Source organism: Rhinatrema bivittatum, chromosome 1 (genome assembly GCF_901001135.1).
Source record: "Rhinatrema bivittatum chromosome 1, aRhiBiv1.1, whole genome shotgun sequence".
In the NCBI taxonomy this organism is placed as follows: domain Eukaryota; kingdom Metazoa; phylum Chordata; class Amphibia; order Gymnophiona; family Rhinatrematidae; genus Rhinatrema; species Rhinatrema bivittatum.
The window spans coordinates 703,145,570-703,166,393 of NC_042615.1; the positions used below are offsets into that span (position 1 = coordinate 703,145,570).

At 40.3% G+C, this 20,824-nt stretch overlaps 1 protein-coding gene across 6 annotated transcripts in view; it reads right to left on the minus strand.

The window, feature by feature from the left end:
* Positions 1–9,684: 9,684 nt before the first annotated feature.
* Positions 9,685–20,824, minus strand: part of MAST4 (microtubule associated serine/threonine kinase family member 4) — a 963,205-nt gene continuing 952,065 nt past the window's right edge. For all 6 annotated transcript variants that reach the window (XM_029575919.1, XM_029575908.1, XM_029575928.1 and 3 more), the window contains one exon: positions 9,685–17,204. In XM_029575919.1, coding sequence (XP_029431779.1) covers positions 13,405–17,204 — 3,800 coding nt within the window. In that variant the 3' untranslated portion in view covers positions 9,685–13,404. The remainder of the gene's footprint in view (positions 17,205–20,824) is intronic.

Sequence of the window (20,824 nt, forward strand, 5' to 3'; positions counted from 1 at the left end):
GTCACACAGGGCATCATCTACTAGGGAGCACCAGCACCCTCTCACAATGCAGCTACCAAAGAGTGTCTCTTCCCTGATCCTGCCCACAGGCCAGAGGAGTTGCTGCAGCCCCAGGACCGAAGAGTGATGCTGGCCTGCAGAGACCAAGAATAGGTACCGTTGGCTTCCTCGTATCTCACAGGCCAAATAGTTTGCTGCTCCTGCTGCTCTCCTTCTCAAGATGACCTGTGCTACAGGGCTGAAGATTAGCAGTTGTACTCCCACCTACTCCATGGTCCAACACAGGAAAGAGGAGCCAGTGGCTGGTGCTTCTAACTTAGTCTTGCAGCTGGCTTTTCTTCCCTTGTACAGTTTGATTAAAACAGCACATCTGTATGGAAGGGAGAAGAGCCGGCGGCAAAAGGACTAAGTTAGAAGTACAGCCCACAGTCTCTGATCTCCTGCCTGTCAGGTTGTGGAGGATGGGGGGTTAGAGCAGGAAGAAAGCCAAGAGGATAGAGGGTTAGGAGGTGGTAGGCAAAGTTCCCTCAATTTTTGAAAGACTGCATGTGCAAACATTTTTTGTGTGCAACATTTTATAAGCCAAGGTCAAATTTGTGTACCAAGAGTTAGTATAGTGCAAATAATATTATTTATTGTGCATGCTATGTTTTGATGTGTGCGCATAAGCGCTGGCAAGTTAAATGTTACAAGTTGATAAGGCAGGCTAAGAGAGAATTTGAAAAGAAGTTGGTCATAGAGGCAAAACCTCACAGTAAAAATTAAAATATATCCAAAGCAGAAAGCCTGTAAGGGAGTCAGTTGGACTGTTAGATATTCGAGGGGTTAAAGGGGTACTTAGAGAAAATAAGGCCATTGTGGAAAGATTAAATGATTTCTTTGCTTCGGTGTTTACTGAAGAGGATGTTAAGGAGATATCCATTCCGGAGAAGGTTTTCATGGATAATGATTTAGATGAACTGAACCAAATCACGGTGAACCTAGATGAGGTAGGCCTGATTGACAAACTGAAGCGTAGTCAATCACCTGGACTGGATGGTATACACTCCAGGGTTTTGAAGGAAATAAAAAATGAAATTTCAGATCTATTAGTTAAAATTTGTAACCTATCATTAAAAATCATCCATTGTACCTGAAGACTGGCTAATGTAACCCCAGTATTTAAAAAGGGCTCCAGGGGAAATCCGGGAAACTACAGACCAGTTAGTCTGACTTCAGTGCCAGGAAAAATAGTAGAAAGTGTTCTAAAGATCAAAATCACAGAACATATAGAAAGACATGGTTTAATGGAACAAAGTCAACATGGCTTTATCCAAGGCAAGTCCTGCCTCACAAATCTGCTTCACTTTTTGAAAGCGTTAATAAACATGTAGATATAGGTGAAATAGTAGATGTAGTGTATTTAGATTTTCAGAAGGCATTTGACAAAGTTCCTCATGAGAGGCTTCTAAGAAAAGTGGGATAGATGGCAATGTCCTGTGAATTACAAACTGGTTAGAAGACAGGAAACAGAGATTAGGATTAAATAGACAATTTTCTCAGTGGAAAAAGGTATATAGTGGAGTGCCTCATGGATCTGTACTTGGATCCGTGCTTTTAAATATATTTATAAATGATCAGGAAAAGAATATGATGAGTGAGATAATCAAATTTGCAGATGGTACAAAATTCTTCAGAGTGGTTAAATCACAAGCAAATTGTGATAAATTGCAAGATGACCTTGTGAGACTAAAAAATTGGGCATCCAAATGGCAGATGAAATTTAATGTGGATAAGTGCAAGGTGATGCATATAGACAAAAGTAACCCATGCTGTAGTTACACGATGTTAGGTTCCATATTAGGAGCTACCGCAGGAAAAAGATCTAGGCATCATAGTGGACAATACTTTGAAATCGTCGTGTCAGTGTGCTGTGGCAGTCAAAAAAGCAAACAGAATGTTAGGAATTATTAGGAAGGGAATGGTGAATAAAACGGAAAATGTCATAATGCTTCTGTATCGCTCCATGGTGAGACCGCACCTTGAAGACTGTGTACTATTTTGGTTGCCGCATCTCAAGAAAGATATAGTTATGATGGAGAAGGTACAGAGAAGGGTGATCAAAATGATAAAGGGGATGGAACTGCTCCCCTATGAGGAAAGACTAAATAGGTTAGGGCTGTTCAGCTTGGAGAAGAGACGGCTGAGGGGGGATATGATAGAGGTCTTTAAAATCATGAGAGGTCTAGATCGGATAAATGTGAATTGTTATTTACTCTTTTGGATAATAGAAGGACTAGGGGGCAATCCATGAACTTAGCATGTAGCACATTTAAAACTAATTGGAGAAAATTCTTTTACACTCAACTCACAATTAAACTCTGGAATTTATTGGCAGGGGATGTGGTTAATGCAGTTAGTATAGCTGGGTTTAAAAAAGGTTTGGATAAGTTCTTGGAGAAGTCCATTACCTGCTATTAATCAAATTGATTTAGAAAATAGCCACTGCTATTACTAGCAATAGTAGCATGGAATAGACTTCGTTTTTGGGAACTTGCCAGGTTCTTTGGCCTGGATTGGCCACTGTTGGAAACAGGATGCTGGGCTTGATGGACCCTTGGTCTGACCCAGTATGGCAATTTCTTATGTTCTTAATTTTTGTACATGCACACAACTTAGATGGAATAGTGGTGGTAGGGGAGGGAAAAAGATAATTGGGCAGAGAAGGGGAGGATGGAAATGAGGGGTTGAAAGTTTAATAAGGAGTGAGAGCAGGGGAAGGATGGCAGGTGAGAGGTTGGAAGGTAAGGGATGGGAAGTGAGGAGGGGATTGTGGATATTGAGGGGGTTCAAACATGTGGGGAAGAAAGGTGAGTGTGGAAGGCAAAAGTGGTTGGAAGTTGAGGGAGGGATAGGATGGAAAGGGAGAGGGGTTGAAAGGTGAGTGAGAGGTAACATGCAAGAAGAAGGAGGAGGACAGAAGGAGACCAGAAGGAATGTGTAATGTGAGGATTGGAAGATGGAGACTTGAAAGGGAGGGAGATTTAGGGAAAGAAAGAGGTGAGAGTAGAAGGCAGGGGAGAGAGGGTTGTAAGTTGAGAAATGGAAGGAGGTTTCAGAGAACAAGAAAGTAGTTGACTGCTGAAGTAAAGGACAAGAAAGTAAGACTGCTAGAGATGGTGAAGTGAGCAATCCAATAAAGGAAAGAGGACCAAGAGGGGACAATACAGGGGAGAGCCGGGGAGTTGTAGGATTGGGACAGATAGAACTAGGGGGCTGGGGGGGGGGGGGGGTGGGAGGGATGAAATCAAGCTATGATTTCATAGTTAGGAACAAAGAAAAAGGGAGAAAAATGAGATAGTCAGCAAGAGATGTGGGGAAGAAGTGAATAAGAAAGGAGAATAGAGAAGAAAAGGAAAAGACAGGAGACCCTAATAAAGGAGTTAGTAGACTAACAACAGGAAAGCAGGAAAAAAAAAGCAGAGCTGAGGACCAATGAGAGTTGCAAAATAAAATGTCCCAATCCAAAAAAAAAAAGAAAGCATTTTAATTTTCAGTTTAGTGAAAGCAATATGTCAACTCTGAATCATTGCTGCTGCTCAACATTAAAGAGGGAAGCACTTCAACACTTTTGATCACACAGTGCACTTTATTGAATTGTGAGCAATCTGCTATTTACTGTTTTTTCAGCTGATACTATCTGCAACTCTACATCTCAGTGTACCACTAAACCTCTGAAGTAAGCTATACCCTTAGCAGGTGAAATCATGAAGCATCAGCACAACTTCAAAGGGGATGCCTGCAGGCAGGCCATCGCCAAAGGGCATGCTCCTTCATGGGCCTTGATGTTTACCTTTTATTTTAGAAATGACAACTAGTAGTTATAGTATTGCTCTATTAATAATAATAGGTCAAGGTTGTTTATGGTGGAATTGGAAGATGTGTTTTAGGTGATAATCTATACCGCAAAAAATGTGTTGTGTACCCCATAGATATCAAGAAGTATGAATCAAAAATTGCAAGCCATATTTAACTTTGGTAATATAAAGATCGGTTATATACTGTAAATACTAGATCAGTCATAAAAAAAGAATAGTCAAATTTATCTTAGTGGAGGAGCAAGATGGCAGCATCACTGAGGACATGGATTTGGACAGCTGCTTTCCTCTTTTCCTCAATTTTCTGCTTTCAGTGCCATTAAAACCCGAGGGGAAGATTAGGGTTTATCCTTCTGAACCCACTCACCTTCCTGGACAGCAGCTGCTAACTGCCTACATTCTTTAGAGGTCTGTTCAAATGGGGGAAAGTCCCTGCTGAGTGTCTAGATGAAGGAGGGCCTGACTTTCCTGGGGAGATGGTTTCCCTCAGTCTGCTAGATCTTCGATCCTCCACCAGTGGACAGACACGATACCTCATATGAGATACCTGCGGCTCTTAGGAGTAACATCATCTCTGCGGTGGAGGGGGTCGGTGAGGCTCCAGTGTCTTTGTAGGATCCAACAGCGGTGGTAATGGAGGAGCATGGGAGAGTTGATTCTGGCTCATTTCCACTTTTTTTTCTTTACCTCCGAAGAATGCTCCTTGATATGGCACTGTGACGGGAGCGTGTCCGGGAGCTTCTGCTTAGGCGAAACCAGCTTCCTCTCCTGGTGAGTCCTCTGTTGCCTTAATTAAGTCACCGGTACTATTGGATAACCAATGGGAGCTGGTAGCAGGATTTAGGAAGTCTCTTAAAGACCGTACAACTAAAGTTGATCTACTGGTTACCAGTTTAGAACCTTTAGTCTGACAGCATGATGTTCAGTAACAAGCTCACTCCAATAAGATTACTATTTTGGAAGCGAATATTAAAGATATCAAAGTTTTCAACAATGCAGAGGTGAAGGAATGTCTGGACTATTCACAGAGACTTAAAAACTTAGAAAATCATCCCAGGCATTAAATCTTTGGATTTTAAATTTCCCCAGTCTTGGATGAGATTCCATTTAGGACATTAAAGAAATATTTTTGGTTGCATTACACTTTGGATTGGACCAAATTCCTTTAGTCAATAAGGTCTTTTTCCATCCGAAGAATTCACATTGAATACTCAACAGAATCAGACTGCATAGATATCAAAAGAACTATTCAATTTAACTAATTTTCTGGAAAATTCAGGACCTGAAATCAAGAGTGTGGTGTTTTAATAGTTTCCTTTGTTAATGAGCATATTAATAAAATAATGACTTTTTATTTCATGATCAACTGTTAAGAATTTATCCAGATTTATCTAAAACTCCGCAAGAGAGGAGGAAAGATTTTCTAGATTTAAGGCAGGATGCTGTTGTATTTGGTATTTCCTGCATCTTTCTGGCTTTTGCAGTCACATTATTTGGACACCTTAAGATAATCAAATATGTTCACCTCCAGATCCTTCTCTTCCTTCGTGCTTAAAAGGATTTCAACCTCTATATTGTACCCTTCCCTTGGATTTTTGCATTCTAAATGCATAATTCTGCATTTTTTAGCATTAAATATTAGTTTCCAGTCCCTAGACCATTGCTCAAGCTTCGCTAGATCCCTCCCTCATGTTTTTCAGCCTTCCTGTTTGTCTATCCTGTTGCAGATGTTGGTATCATTGACATAAAGACACATCTTTTCTGACAATCTTTCACTCACAAAACTACAGAAAAGAACTGGTCCAAGGTTTGTATTGTCTTTTTATTGTACTTGTTTTTAATTATGTCTGTGAACTGACATGAACATATATACAATGTGCAGTATATACATTTTTACAAATAAAGGACCAATTCCTGTGGCACACTACTAACAATGCCCCCCCTTCCTTGGAGTGAATTCCATCTACTACTGTCCTTTGTCACCTCCCACTCAATCAATTTCTAACCCAGTCTGTCATTTTAGAGCCCATACCAAAGGCACTCAGTTTATTTATTTATTTATTTATTTATTTATTTATAGGTTCTTTTATACCGTGGTACGTATAGTTATACATCACCTCAGTTTACAGTGCAACAGTAAATTAGCAACAGGCTTTACATATAACAGTATAATCATTAGAACATTTAACAGCAACAGGCTTTACATAAATTACGGGTTTCAAAGGTAATATGCTAACTTCATTAAATATATTAACCATAATATATTCATATTCAATAATTACGCAGGAGTAAATTAATTGTCAATGGCAAAATCCAAAGTCACATTAAAGTCAATAAACAGAAATGAAATAAAAATGGGGGGGGGGGGGGGGGTAAGGATTATGCCTTCCCCCCTATGTCACCTATGTCAAAGGCCTTACTGAAATCCAAGTATACTACACCTAACACTCTCTCCTGATCCAAATCTCTGGTCACCCAATCAAAGAAAATTGATCAGATTTGTCTGACAAGACCTCCCCCTCTGGTAAAACCCTGCTGCCTTGTATTGTGTAATCCAGTGTGTTCAAGAAGCTGCGCTTTCCTCTGTTTTAGGCAGCTCCTAGATCGCAACACACATATATCTGTTGTAGTTTACTGCTGAATTTTTGTTGCCAGTGCCCATTGGGGAAGGAAGGCATAAGCTTAGGGATAAACCCCTGAGCATTCAACATTAGGTGACATCACATTAAAATACTACCAGGCCCACTAGTGGCAAAAATGAGCTCTATAAATATACATCTATTAATTAGATATATAAATCTAATCCGTTCTTACCCTTATCCTTAGTTAATTCAATATTCACTCAGATCTTTAGCCAGTTCATCTCTGGCCCCACGAAAAATCCTATTATTTATTGTTACTTTGATCCTGTTCCATTGCTCCAAGTTTTTATCCCTGTTAAATGTAAAAGCATTCTTACATGCTAGTTATTGTTATACTGTAAACTGAAATGATATGTAATTTGCTACATGAATTTCGGTATATAAAAGTGTTAAATAAAATAAATAAATAAATATATCTGGTGCCAGTGAAGCATTGCACTGCTATTCCCTCACCCCGGTACAGTGTCTCTCTACTGTACATAACATCATTTCTAGTGGTGGTGGTAGACTATGGAGAGTCGCACCAAGCCAGGACCCTAAAGTATAGGAGTAATGGGTGATGACTGGGGATGTTTTGTATGGTGTGCAGATATGTGATCAGCTGTGGCAAGCTACATGTTCAGACCAGGCTGAACATGCTAATATTGCATTTCTACACCGGCCATGCCACGTAGCGTAATCGCATTATGGCAGCACCTTCTCATGTTATCCATAGGTGTCAGGATACTGGGGCCATGGCTGACCATAATCTGGTCCTCCCTGCAGAATCACTGTGGAAGCTCTTGTAGTAACCACACTGGGGATGACGACTCAATGTTGGTTTAATAATAGATAAGATGATAACAAAGATTCACTGACTTATAATGTATTGCAGGTGTAAGCAAACAAGTTAACTTCAATCAAGGTTGCAAACACTCACAGTTGGGGTAAAGTTTTAAATCCAGTCCATTTATCCAGTCGAAGACAGATTTCACAGTAATTCCTTTCCATGGACAACACTTGAGAAAGACTACTTACAAGGATAATGCAAAGTGTCAGAACCTTTATATCAAAGAGCATCAATATGCACAGGATGAAGAATTCACGGATCTTCCACCAGGATCCCACACAGTGTCTTGGCCTCTGAGCTTTCTATTCGCTGGGAACACCTTCCTGACATCCTGGTGTAGCTTTTGAATACCCTGAAAACCAATTCAGATCCTTAGGGGCAGTGCCATACACCAAGCTATCAGCAGTCTGTCTGGATTCCTCAGAGACATTTTGTGCCTCTGCATACAGCAACCCGATCCTGATTCAAGATCTGCTATGATAGTTTTAGCCCTGATACTCACTGAATATTGGGAAAAACTAATTGTCGTCATAAAATTATAACATAAATATGTTCAGTTGATCAGTAGCATATATTTAAAAGAAGATGACATACTAACTGCCTAAAAATATTTGTGTTTGTAAGTTGGTACAGAGACCATCAAAATCACATTTGATGTAGCTTTGATCAGATATCTAATAATAGCTACCTTTATTGCATTGTAGCTGTTGACAGATATCTATCCAGTCTGTCCAGCTGTGCCTGTCTTCTGTGTTCACCACAGTGAATATTTTATCACCAGTCAACAACCTCTCTCACCCTTACCATTTCCTTCCGTATCTGTCTGAAACACACTAGCTCTGCTGACAGGCTACGCCACACACCAAGTTCAGTGAAGAAACGTTTCCTTATACACTCTTTGAAATTCCTTTCCTCCCACATTATATCATAACCCCTTATCCTTCAGCGTCTTTTTTCTATTAAAAATATCACCTTCTTTAATTTTTTTTAAGCCTGTTAGATATTTGAATGTTTCTATCATATTCCCCACTCCCTTCTTTTCTATGCAGCTGAATATCCCTGTATTTGGGGCTACTTAGCAGTATAAGTCTTATCTGTTTAAGTTTAGACCTACTACTGAGCAGATCTAACCTAGATGCATAACTCACCCGGCTAAGTCTCAATATTGCTGTTTAGATGGATAACTTATCTGGCTATGTAGCATCGCCTCGTTATAACCACTGCCCACCCACAAGTTATCCAGCTAAAAACACAACTGGATAAGTGTCATCTGGCTAAGTGGCAGCCACTGAATATAACCAGATACGTCTCATGTTATCCAGCTAAGGGCCATTTGAATATCAGCCTCTACATTTCAAGCTCTTAAAGCTTTTCTATACAAAGTTTGAGTTGCAGGCCCTGAATGGTTTTAGACGCCCTCATCTGAACTGCCTCCATTCTCTCAAATCCCTTAACAGAGATGCAACCTCCAGAACTAAACAAGTACTCCACATGGGCAATATCACTGTTTTCCTAACCTTGTTCACTTTTGTTATGCGCCCAGCATACTATTAATTTCCCTCCACTGCTTTACCACACTGGCTGGCAACCCTTCCAGGTTCCTTTCCTATTTTTAGTTGCCAGTTCTTGCCCACATAGCTGACCAATGCCCCCAGCCACATTATTTCACACTTAGCTCTTTTGCACTGTAGCATGGATTCCAAACACTTGTCATTCCTCCAAGATTTTTCAGGACACCTGTTATTGTTTCCATCCTTCTGTTTGTCTGCTCTGTTATAGATATTTATGTTATCTTCAAGTCTTTCAGTTTCATCACAGCTAAAGACTAGAACTGAGCTCTCAGGCATAACATTGGTCATTTTACCTTCACCAGGGTGGATGGCTCCCCCTTGACCATCAGTCATGTTACATAGCTAGCACTTCACCAACTTCTGTCTATGTTTTTCTGAATGTAGTTTTGAAAATGTCTGCTCTATGAAGAAAAATTTCATTTAATGCACTTCTACTAAATATGTTAACCCATACAGTGTAAACACTCTCTGCTCAAAGCCCCCCCCCAAAAAAAAAATGAAAGGAATAATTATAAATGCCATAAAACAAATCCTCCCTGTACAGTTTGTTTAAATTCCTGGAGGCTTGTAATACTGCATATTACTAATTTAAGGACCATCATAAACAAGTGACTCATGCACTTGAATAACAATGGTCACACTGTTTTTTTAATTATCGGTCCAGAAAAATTGGTATTCCATACAGTGCCTCAAGGAGAAATGTTTGCTGAGTCTGGTGAAACAGTAGTTCAGTACATGAAAAAAGACATTTATTGAACTTTAAAAATACAATCACTCATTTCCCATTCATGCTGAATGTTTATTTCAATGTTATGCAACTGCATAAGTATAAATATTTGTTCAATATACAACAATTATGACGTCCATAGGGAGGTCTTTAGAGAAAAATAAGACTGCAAACACTTTATTGCACAGATCCTAACAAACATTTTTTAAGCTGGTAAATCTACAGCAGGAAGTACTACAAAGAGGCACATCTCAATATACAATCACATAGAGACAGAATAGGTAGAGCACGAGGACATTAATATTTAACAGTTTACTGGGTAAGGTAAACATCAACAGACAGTTACTAGATAAACACCAGTCATGTACGGTCAGACTTCCAAAACTTGCTAAACAGTTTTTGCAGAAGTAAATAAGAAAAGCACTATACAAAATATACAGAAAAGATATTTGTAAACAAATGGTTAGATGTGCTTCAAAAGAACAGGATAGTTCATAATGCAAAAAAGGACGTAAACTATGAAAAAGCTCCCAGACAGAAACGTCTTTATATTCCAGTGCATTAGTATTTGGCTGTAACAAAACAAACATTCATATACGTATACACAAGTACTGCGGACAAAATGTGTTATTGTTCAACCTTGGTTTCAACAGAGTTGCACACGGAGAGGCAAAGTTATACACAGGCACATGAAAATGTACTTAAAGGACTTAGTCTAAGCTTTGTGTCTGTTAGCGAGTTACTGCTTTACAGTAGATGGGCTAGGCAATTTGGGTTCTTCCTTATTTTGACAGCTGAAGCTATAACCTTAAAGAACTGCTCCGCGAGCTTATAAAAGGAGTTCAGACACTCCAGTTTTCATTTTTTGTCAGTTCTGTTAAGCTGCTGTAGACATCTAGAAACCCTTAAAAAAAAAAAAAAAAAAAAAAAAGAAGGAAGTTAAAACCCTACCTAATCTTTGCCAGGTGCCCGATACCCTTACCTCTCCTTTCCAGCAGCTCTCCGAGCAAGGCCCACTGCAGAGTCAGCACTTTGTGAACATCTCTTCAGTGGATTCTCAAGTAGGAATACAGTAAGTCAGGCAATGAAAAATATGAAACAATCAACAGTATTTTGGTACAGTAGCTACTTTTTTTTTGTTAAGTTTTTTTTTTTTTTTACTCCCCCTTAAAGGGGGTATAGCCACTAAGTTAAACATAGATCAAAACATTTTTTTTTTTTGGCTATGAAGGAGTGTCACTTTAAAAAGTATTTCCAAGTTAAAATAGTAAAAGAGGGAAAAGAAAATATAAAAATATATGAGGAAACTTTGTACTGTCCCAACAGAAAGACCAACGAATGTTTGATCATGAAATGGCACTTGCGTGGGTGTATGTATTATTTTGTTAATCATCTAGGCAGAAAGGGAGAAGAAGAATCCAGAATAACATGTTATTGATCCCAACCATCTCATAGGTGTTCACTTAGACGGCTGCTCCTGCCACCACGGTATTCTTCCATTAAAAAACAAGGGTCTCTATTTTAATACACCAAATACCTCAGCACGAAGAATAATTTGACAAATTTCCATGGTCTACAGTGTACAACATGGAAATAAGGCTTAGGAAAATGGACAATCACATTCAAGCACCAAACAGCTCCAACATATTCCTTTTGTTACAAAAGTGCTACTTTTTAATTACTAATCTTGCAATGTGAACCTTATTTATTTTGCATACAAATAAGTGGGTCATGTTCTGAAAGGTACGGAGCTATTCAATGCATTTAAAAGAGAATGTGAAACCCCACAGTGCTTGCTAAAAACAGCAAACATTAGCCACAACATAATGCCCCAGCTACATATTGTATTAGAAATCCTCAGGGTATACTGAAGATAACAGTATGCTGAAACATTTTCCCTTTTTATAACAAATGAAACAGCAATAATAATTTTCTTTTAAGTGACCTAGTTTATGAAATTAATTATCAAAATCTGTGACTGCAATGCTGCTTACAAGAAAGCGGCCCCTGTGCATTTTCAGAGCAAGTTGCCTCTCTCTCCCTTTATTAACCTTTTTTTTTTTTTTAATTCTTCATATCCTTCCCCTACCCCCTTGGGAACAGTCATATTCACAACTGTGTTGCTCCTTACTGTCCATGGATTCAGATATGATTTGCTGAATGTGTGCAATGTCATAAATGACATTGCACAATGTAAATGATCCAGTGAGAGAAGGGTCTCTTTTGACTTTTTACTATCATGGTTGCCCTGGGTGCAGTGAAATTGCGAAGGGAGCAACTTAAGTAATAATAATAGAGACATTTTTCATTTCATACAGGGCATTACTACTAGCCATATGCATACCTGAAATACTATAAAATGCACAAACGGGGAAGTCGATATTCAAAAGTCATTTATACAAATAACTGAAAAGTTATCCATCTAAAAGGCTACCTGGCTATGTTTGAAGCCGTATGCGGCTAAATTCTAGCTGCATGATGACTTATGCAACTAGAATTTAGCTGCATAATTCAGGGGCATTTCAGGGGTGGGTGGGAAACTTTTTCAGGCAGAGCAGAGTTAGCCGCACAAGTTATGTGGCTAACTCCGATATTCAGCGTTAGCTGCTTAATTTATGCGGCTAACTCTGGTTGTTCCATAGGGGTGTCCTAAAGTTGGCCATATATACTTATCTAGCTAACTTTAAGACAGCTGGGGATATTCAGCCGTGCAGTCACGCTGCTGAATATCCTCATTAAGTTAGCTGGATACTTATATCCGCTAGCTTAACTAGCCACTTTGCGGCTGAATATCAGTCCCCCGGTTGTCTTCCTTTTAATGAAATAAAGCAGGTATGGCACAGAATTACAAGTTAGGAATATTTGCTTCTACTTCCTTCCTGGCATCATATGGCACACTGATAATGATTTAAAAGAATCAGAGAAGAAGTTGAGCAGTCATGGGCTTGGTGTCTCAGCCCTGATTAAGATAAAATCCTAGACCGTATCAGCAGTGGTTGTCCTGGTGCTGTGCTAGGGGTAACAAAGGACTTGGGGACTGATCCTGCCCCGTCCCGCTTGCAAAGTGCTCTACAAGTACAGCTGGGGTTTTGCCTAGATCTGGTGACACCGCTATCCAGATACAGTAGTATACCATCAAATCCCTTATCAAAAATCCAAAATAAAAGAAAGCTTTCAATAAACCACATTTCTTTTCTTTAGCTTAGCTAGTAAAGATGCTCTGAATACAGACCAAAAATATTTTTGTGCCTCACGTCTAAGCCTTCGTCATTTTCTCACATTATCCTGACAATTTAGTGGCAAAGCAACAATCTTTTTTTTTTTTTTGTTGTTGTTAAAAAAGCTAAGTAAACAATGCACATCAGCAGCAAAAAAGTATACTCTACATTCAGAATCAAACACGTTACTATACTTACAGAGACTCTTCCCCTTTCCCCCATATTCATCAGTTCTCACCTGCATATGTCATTTTATACAAATACTACAGTATATGGTAACAGTTTTCACGGTGCAGTTAGGAAGGCATATTGAAAACAGTCCTTTCTTTACACCCCCTCCGGCTCTCCTCCTTCCTCTTTTGAACTGGCATAGAAGCTTTTCTCTGCGAACCCCCTTCCTCCCCCCTCCCCCCACACACACACAGTGCTGGTTTGTGAAGGTAGTCAGGATACAGTAACAGCATCATCAAAAGTCTTTGGGCTATCTCTCTCTCTCTCTCTGATACTGGTGGATTAGGAAGTCTTTCGGTTGAGGGCCACTCTGCCACGTGCCCTTTTCCTCATCTCTGCTGCAGGAGGTCTCTCTCAGAGGAGCCTGCGCTGGTGGGACAGTCAGGGGCCGTCGCTGACCTCGATACGTCTTTCCCTGCATTCTGTCTCCTTGCAAGGGTAGGCTGGTGCTGAGCGCTTTCTTTTCCCTTTGCATCTACCGTGGAGGACCTCTGTGAAAGTCCAGGCTTCAGGCCAAGATTTGACTTGGGTTGATGATCCTCTGCTATCACACTAGCGGCACCAAAGGACAGGGATGAATCCCTTATAACAGTTTCATTTTTTCCGGTGAGGCTTGTTAATGTTTTCAGTTCCTTGCAGCTAGCTGCAACAAACTGCGCAGAGCTTGCTTTTCCCTTGGTTGAAGGGGGCTCGCTGTTTGGAGATAAGAGAGTGTCTTGTCTACGTTCCAGAAACGCATGAGGCCTGCCCTGCTTCTCTGAGCCTACAGCTGTACGAGGTGGGCTCTGCTTAGCTGAATTCTGCTTGAAGGCATTGCTTAGCTGTTTCTGACTAACTGGTGCTCTTCCTTTTGGATCTTGACCAACTTTGCTATCAGTGACCAGCTTATCAAGCTCATTGCTTCCTGTACTGCAGTTCAAAGATGCAGCTTTTGGCTCAGTTTTCTCACTGATGTTTTGAACATAAAGTGCGTCGGTGCATATTCTTTCTTCAGCCCTGTCTGGGAGAGGGGTTGATTTACTTAGATCGGCCTGCTCGCACATCAACTGACAGGCTTTCACACTGCTTAGCTCTGGATGCTGTGGAGCCATTACATTTTTTCCTGTTACCCAGAGCCGAGTTTGATTTGTGGGCTCATTAAAGCCTGCAGTTTCCTGACTCTGTGAACATTTACAGCTCTCTGAAGTTAGTGAAGCATGGCCAATACCTAATGATTTATTGTTGGTTTCAGAAGGGATGCTGGTGTGTACCCAAGGTACTGATCTATAGTCCAATCCTTGAAGTCTGTCCACAAGAACATTCTCACCATTTGTTTTTTTGGGAGAATGTGAAACAGGAGGACATGAATCTGGCATACCTGTGTTGGTGATTTTACCATTTTTATTAGCGTCAAGGAGTATCTGAATAGCAGTATCTTTTTCTGTCATGTTTACGATGTATTGTTTCTCCAAAACTGCTGATCTGTCTGAATGTTTAGATGCAAGGAAATAAGCGTCAGATGCAGATTTAGGTTGATTATTGCTGTCTTGCAGGTATGCTGCAGTAGCTTTATAATGCTCCTTATCACCTTGGATTATGTCAGCAACATAGACTTTTTTTTCAATTCCTTTTCCAATGGGGGCACTCAAATAATTATACTCCTGGGCATCCTGATTGGGTCGATTTCTGCTGGTAGCTGGAATGGGTATATTGCTCGATTGCTTTAAGACAATGTGGTCTCTTTTTCCTGTGATGTCTTTCTTTTGCAGAGGTAGCAATAATTCTGTCAGTTTCTCCGTTTTGCTGTTGCAGACCATGGATGGTAGCACAGGTGTTTTGGGGGAAGACATTTCAGACTTTGAATTGAGGAACTTCTGCTTGTTTGTTTCACTTTCACAAGGGGCACTGACAGAATTTAGACCTTCTTTGGCAAACAATTTTAGTAAACCTTTGTCATCAACATAACTTGCCCTAGATGTAGCTGCCTGCGGTCTTCCAGTTCCATGTGCTTTAGAATGAATTGTAAGGTCAGCAACATTCCTCGGAACAGAAAAGATGTTTTCAGAACCTCTCGCTGTAGACAAGTCTGTTGTAGACTTCCCAAGAGAACGATCTCCTATCATCTCAGTTTTTACAGTGAAATGTTCATTATTCCTCCGCTCGACTGGGCATTTTACAGATAGTTCTTTCTGGCTTTTTGTCTCTTGGCCAATAGCTTTATTAGATGTTGAAAATTCAGATGCAGGGCAAGGCCTAGATAATGCCCGAACACCAAGCAGGCTCTGACTTTGTGTAGTATTTAACATTACTGCACTTGAACTATCCCCCTTTTCAGATTCAGAATTCTTCTTTTGACTGATTTCAGTGACTGAACCCTTAAGTTTAGAAGCTATATTTGAACTAGTTACATTTTTTTTTTCTTTTTCCAATTCTCTATTTGTGGAAAGCCTCAGTAAACCTTGGCTTGTCTTTTTAAATTGCATTTCTAAAGCACCTTGTTTGTTAGCTTCTGAAAAAACCATAGGCCGCTCGTGCTGATATAAAAATTCCCCTTTAACTGTGGTGTTCTGCTTTATAGGCACAGATGGTGCAATATCACCGCTGCTGCTTTGATTTTCCAGTACTACAGATGAAGGCAATTCTGTTTTCAGAACCTTTGGGCCAGACAGTAAGGCTATATCTAAAGTGCCTTCAATTGGCTTCAGATAAGAGACTGCCCTCCCTTCCAATTTGTGCTCAGAGGGACTTTTTCTTACAGAAGAGTCCGTAGATACAACAGCTGATTTTTCACTGCCAGTTTCAACTCTGGCACTGAAGTCCTTAGGAGGGAGTAGAGAACCCAGGCCAATCGGAGCAGCATGTGTGTTGTTGGTAAGAGTTATGCTATCGGCCATCGCTATTACTTCTTGCTGTAAATTTATGGGCCTAGTATTTATCTGAAGACTTTCATGAGCAGTTGGTATAAATTTGGGCCTTATCATTGGACAAAGGACATCATCTTTTCCTTCAAAAGATTTTCTTTCTCTCTCATAATCATTATTGGGAAGCTTACCATCCAGTCTTTCAAACTTGACAAACTCTTTTATTGAGGCTGTTGTATCTGTGTTCTCCCTTTTGACATTCACTGATTTGTCTGATGGATGAGGGGACATATCTTGCAACCCAGATATAGGGAACGTGGTTTTAAAATCATAAGAGGTATGAGTACTTTCATTAAGATGTAGCTCGTTACCAGATTTGTGTGGATCCAAGGCAAGGCTGTTATCATTTGATCTTAAATGAACCTTGTAAAGGGTATCTTTGAATATTCCACCTACTGAGTGCGACTCCAGAGATGCAGCTTTACTTTCAGATTGGTCTGACGCTTGTAAAACTTTCTGAAATATTTTCTCATCCTTCTTTTCCAAACATAGAGGCGCGGGATTTTCCGGATCACCACGAGACTCCTGTACACTGCTCTGTTTCTGCAGAGATTCTTGAGCCTCAGCAGGATCTTGCCTTTTCATGACTATCTTGGCCTTTAATTTTTCTCTCTCTAACTCATCCATGGACTCCTGCCTTCCTAGTTTTCTTGCCACCGCCCGTTTCAGGCAGCCTTGCTCCACCGGTCTGACTCTGGTGACCGCAGGGGCATCACACGCATTCTCTTCCAGACACTGCAGAGTCAGGTCTCCCTGCAAGGTTTCTCTCTGCACTTCTTCCTGCGTCACTTCCAGATTGTGCTTACGTGGGCAAAGGTGTTTCTTCTCGCAGCCATACGAGGGTGCAAGCTTCTCTTCAGACTGAACTCTTTTCAGCAGGGGCGATCTGGGTGGCTCTGCACTCTTCGGTCTAACTATGTGTCTTACAATGGTGGGTGGGGAGTGCATCTTTGAAGGGAACGTCTGCGTTAATTTTGAACTCCCAGCAGAATTCCCCAGTAAAGGTGATGGAGATCTCTGAGGGGATGTTGGCTGGGGAGTTGGAGAAGGCGTCCGTGCCAAAGGGGAGAGGGGAATGCTGCCAGCTGATTTACGTCTTCCTGATCTGTATCTCTGCCCACCAAGCTTTGGACCCAAACCGTGGAGAGTGTTGGGTCTGATGTGCCCTGAACCGGCTGGAGAATTAGGTGCGCTCGAACTTGGGGAACTGCTCTGTGATGAATTTGTACCTATAAGGGAAAAGAGCAAAAGAAATGGATATAAAAAAAAGTCACTGTATTTCATACTTCAGCAAGATACCAATCTTTAATTTCTCATCCTGAAGATTACAAGATGAAGTCCCTAAGTGCTACTCCTGCTATCCACTATTTCGATAAGGGAAAGAGTACACTCCAGCCCACATTTTCAGCAGGATGTGACCAAGCTGTGTAAGCAATGTTTTTTGTAGTTTATGTTCAACCAATGCTTTGGCTATTATGGAAAAAGTTACAACAGAGAGTTTATTTTTTTTTTTTTTAACTGTCCACATCAAAGTAAATTACATTTAGGGACCTTCATATTCAATTTCTATTTTACTTTCCCAGGAATGTATCACTTTGAAAATCTTGCCTCTATTAGTCAGGCATGCGCTGAATTGTACATGCACAAAGCAACACCTGCTCCGGGCAGTGCACAACCTGTGCGTGCATGTTTACGTGCATACTTTTGAAAATACAGATGAATGTGAGCCTAAACCCCGCCTACCATGAGCTCCTGGTCAAGAATGCATGTAAGATATCGCTTTTATGCGCCACAGTCCCTGGGCTATTTTCAAAGATCCATTTGCACACATAAAACCGGGTTTCGTGTGCACAAACGCTTTTGAAAAAGTCTGGCCCCAGAAAGGAGAGCTGAGAAGAACAAGCCAAGCTTTATCATTGCCTTGACTGTTGGTGAACATCTATCTGCAGGGCAGTCTTGTTGCCTGTGCTCTACTGAAGAGGCCCAGCGAAGCAGGGACAAGTCATTAAGAAAGCAAGAAGAAACTATGAATTTTAACTGAAGAAGCTCTGATTCAGGAACAGTTTTCCAATGCAGTGGAATAACAGGATGGTAATACACGGAAGCCTCAATTTTTTTTTTTAAGAAAGGAAAACTTACACTGGCAGAACATTTAACAGCAACAAGCACTCTTTGGTAGGTAAAATAATATGCTCATGCCCTGCAGTTACCTTCTCTGTCATAACTTTCACCAATCATGAAAGAATGTCATCAGGGTATTGGTTTGCTATAAAGAATTATTCCCTGGGTTAAGACTCCCATTCTTTCTAAAAGGTAAGAGGGCATGAGACATTGAGGAGTACTTGACAGTTATTTATGGCAACTGAAAAACACCTGTATGGCTCCCAGCAATAGGTTTGCTTGCAATCTTCCATCAAGAGTATGATATGTGAAACAGACTGGGTCCTTTTGTACTAAGGATGATTTTCCATTTGCCTCCAGTAGGAATAAAGCCATAACAGCACTGAAGCCAGGGTGTTAGACTGCAAACAGACTTCCAACAGGGGTGCTAGCACTGATCAAGAACTTGAAACAAACTTTTTGTTTACCGAACACAGCTGTCAGGGCTCCCTAGTGCCTTATCCATACCTTTTCAAAGGAAAGAAAAGGGCCTGGAATGAGAGCGAGTGACACTAAAAGGCAATGTAACTAAAACTTGTGCAAAAAACATTTAAGCATGCACTTGCCAAAAGATTTTCTGTGCACACTAAAACTTCACTGGGGCACTAAATATTATAGCGTATGCTAAAAAAAATAGCTTCATTAACACGTGCATGTTTTTAACATGCATGGTAACCAAAATGCACAGGATCTCTGTGCTACATCTGCTTGATTGCTAAATAGCATATAGGCACTACACTGATTAGCACATATATGCTAAACAGAGTATTTACAATCCTCTTTTCATTATGGCTCAGCTACCTTGCTGCAGACCTATATAAAAGTAAGCTTGACACATAGGGCTGGTTGGCAGTGCTGAGGGCAGAAGAGGGAGAGCATCTGTTTCCCAGGAGAGGTGAATAGAAGACACTTCCAGGTGAGAAAAAAACCCCTCACAGATGCATTTGCAACTCTAACTGAGCTGCAATGGCAAGAAGGTCTGGGAGCATCTCAAAACTCTCAGACAAAACTCTGCAGACAAACAAAAAGATTGACTGACCTTAAAGAAGTCCTTAAGACCCAGAATGCTGTTCTGGGACAAGATTCTAAACACCTGCAATGGTCTTTGAGCTGATAAAGCACATCTAGGCCAGCAATGATCAACACAATTGTGTCATTCTATAGTAACTTATTAGAGACAGTAAAACCCTTATGTCTTATAAACTGAGGAGGTTCATATTCAGGCAAAGTCTGGATAGCAAAGTTAGCCAGATAAGTTAACTTTTTTCCTTTTAATTCTGAAATGTATTTTATTTGTTTTATTACCGAGTTATATTATTTCTTTGTTGTTTTTATTTGATTTCAGTTTTGCTATGTGCTGTTTTAGTTTTGTTTTATAATCATTTAATGTATGTTTTATTTTACTTTATGATTATGTATGTAAAGATGTTCATCGCCTAGGCCTTTTGTGTTAGACAATCCAGAAATTCAAATAAATGTAACAATGTAAATGTAAATATCCAATAGTACAGACACATTATTGAATATAGCCAGCTAGCTTAAAGTTAGCCGGCTAACTTTAGGACAACTCTTTGGCTCGACCAGTCTTAGCTGACTAACAGGGTCATTCATTAAAATGTGTTATGGCGTTAGGGTCCTAACGCCTGTGATAATGCCATAACACATGTGTTAATTATCGCATTGCGAGATGCGAATGCAAATTTTTAAATTTGTTAAAGGGGAGGAGTTTGGGTGGGGTTTATGAAAATGAGGGGATTTAACACTGCATGAGAGAGAGACTAACTCTGGGGGGGCCTCACCTTGTGCACCTATTTATATCACTAAAGGAGGGCCATCTAATAGGATGAGGTGAGGTATTGGTGGTGGTTTAGGGTTTAGGAACCAGTTTCGCATGTAGAGTGAGACGTATGAACAGCACAGTACACCTTGGTGAAGATTTGACATCATTTGGAGTGAGGAAGGTCTCACAAAGATGAAATTTTGTACTATGTTATCTACTCTAGCTTGATGGTACACTGTTATAGAGTCCATCAAGCTAGGGTGAGAGAACATAGTAGAAATTTCATTTTTGTGAAACTTTCCTCACTCCAAATCTTCACCGAGGTGTAGTGCTGTTTGTTCATCTCACTCTACATGCGAAACTGGCCCCTAAACCACCACCAATACCTCACCTCGACCTATTAGATGGCCCTCCTACAGAAATATAAATACTTCCCTACTAGGAGGGCCTTGTAGATAGTCAGTCTCTCTCTTTCTCTCTCTCGATGTGAAAAATAGGGATTATTGCAGGGCTCGCTAAGTTTACTGCACATAAACATTTCCATAGACACGCCCCATTTTGTTATCGCGGGCGTTATCAATGCGTTATTAACTTTTTTTGATGAATCTAGGGCTTAGATGGATAATTTCTGAATAATCTAGCTAAAGGCTTTTGAATATGGACAGTCACATGCATATTTTTAAAGCTAGACATAAAAATACATGAGTAAAGAAGTCGCGCGCTACTTATCCAGATACCATTCAGATTTACCCAGCTAAGCAGTAGTATTTATCTGGACAAGTTCCAATTTATCTAGCTAAGTAGCAGCAAAGCAGCTACTTAGCTGGATAAGTCTTAAATCGCTACTTATCGAAATAAGTCAGATAGTTGGATAAGTCTAAAAAGTGCTATTTATCCAGCTATGGACCC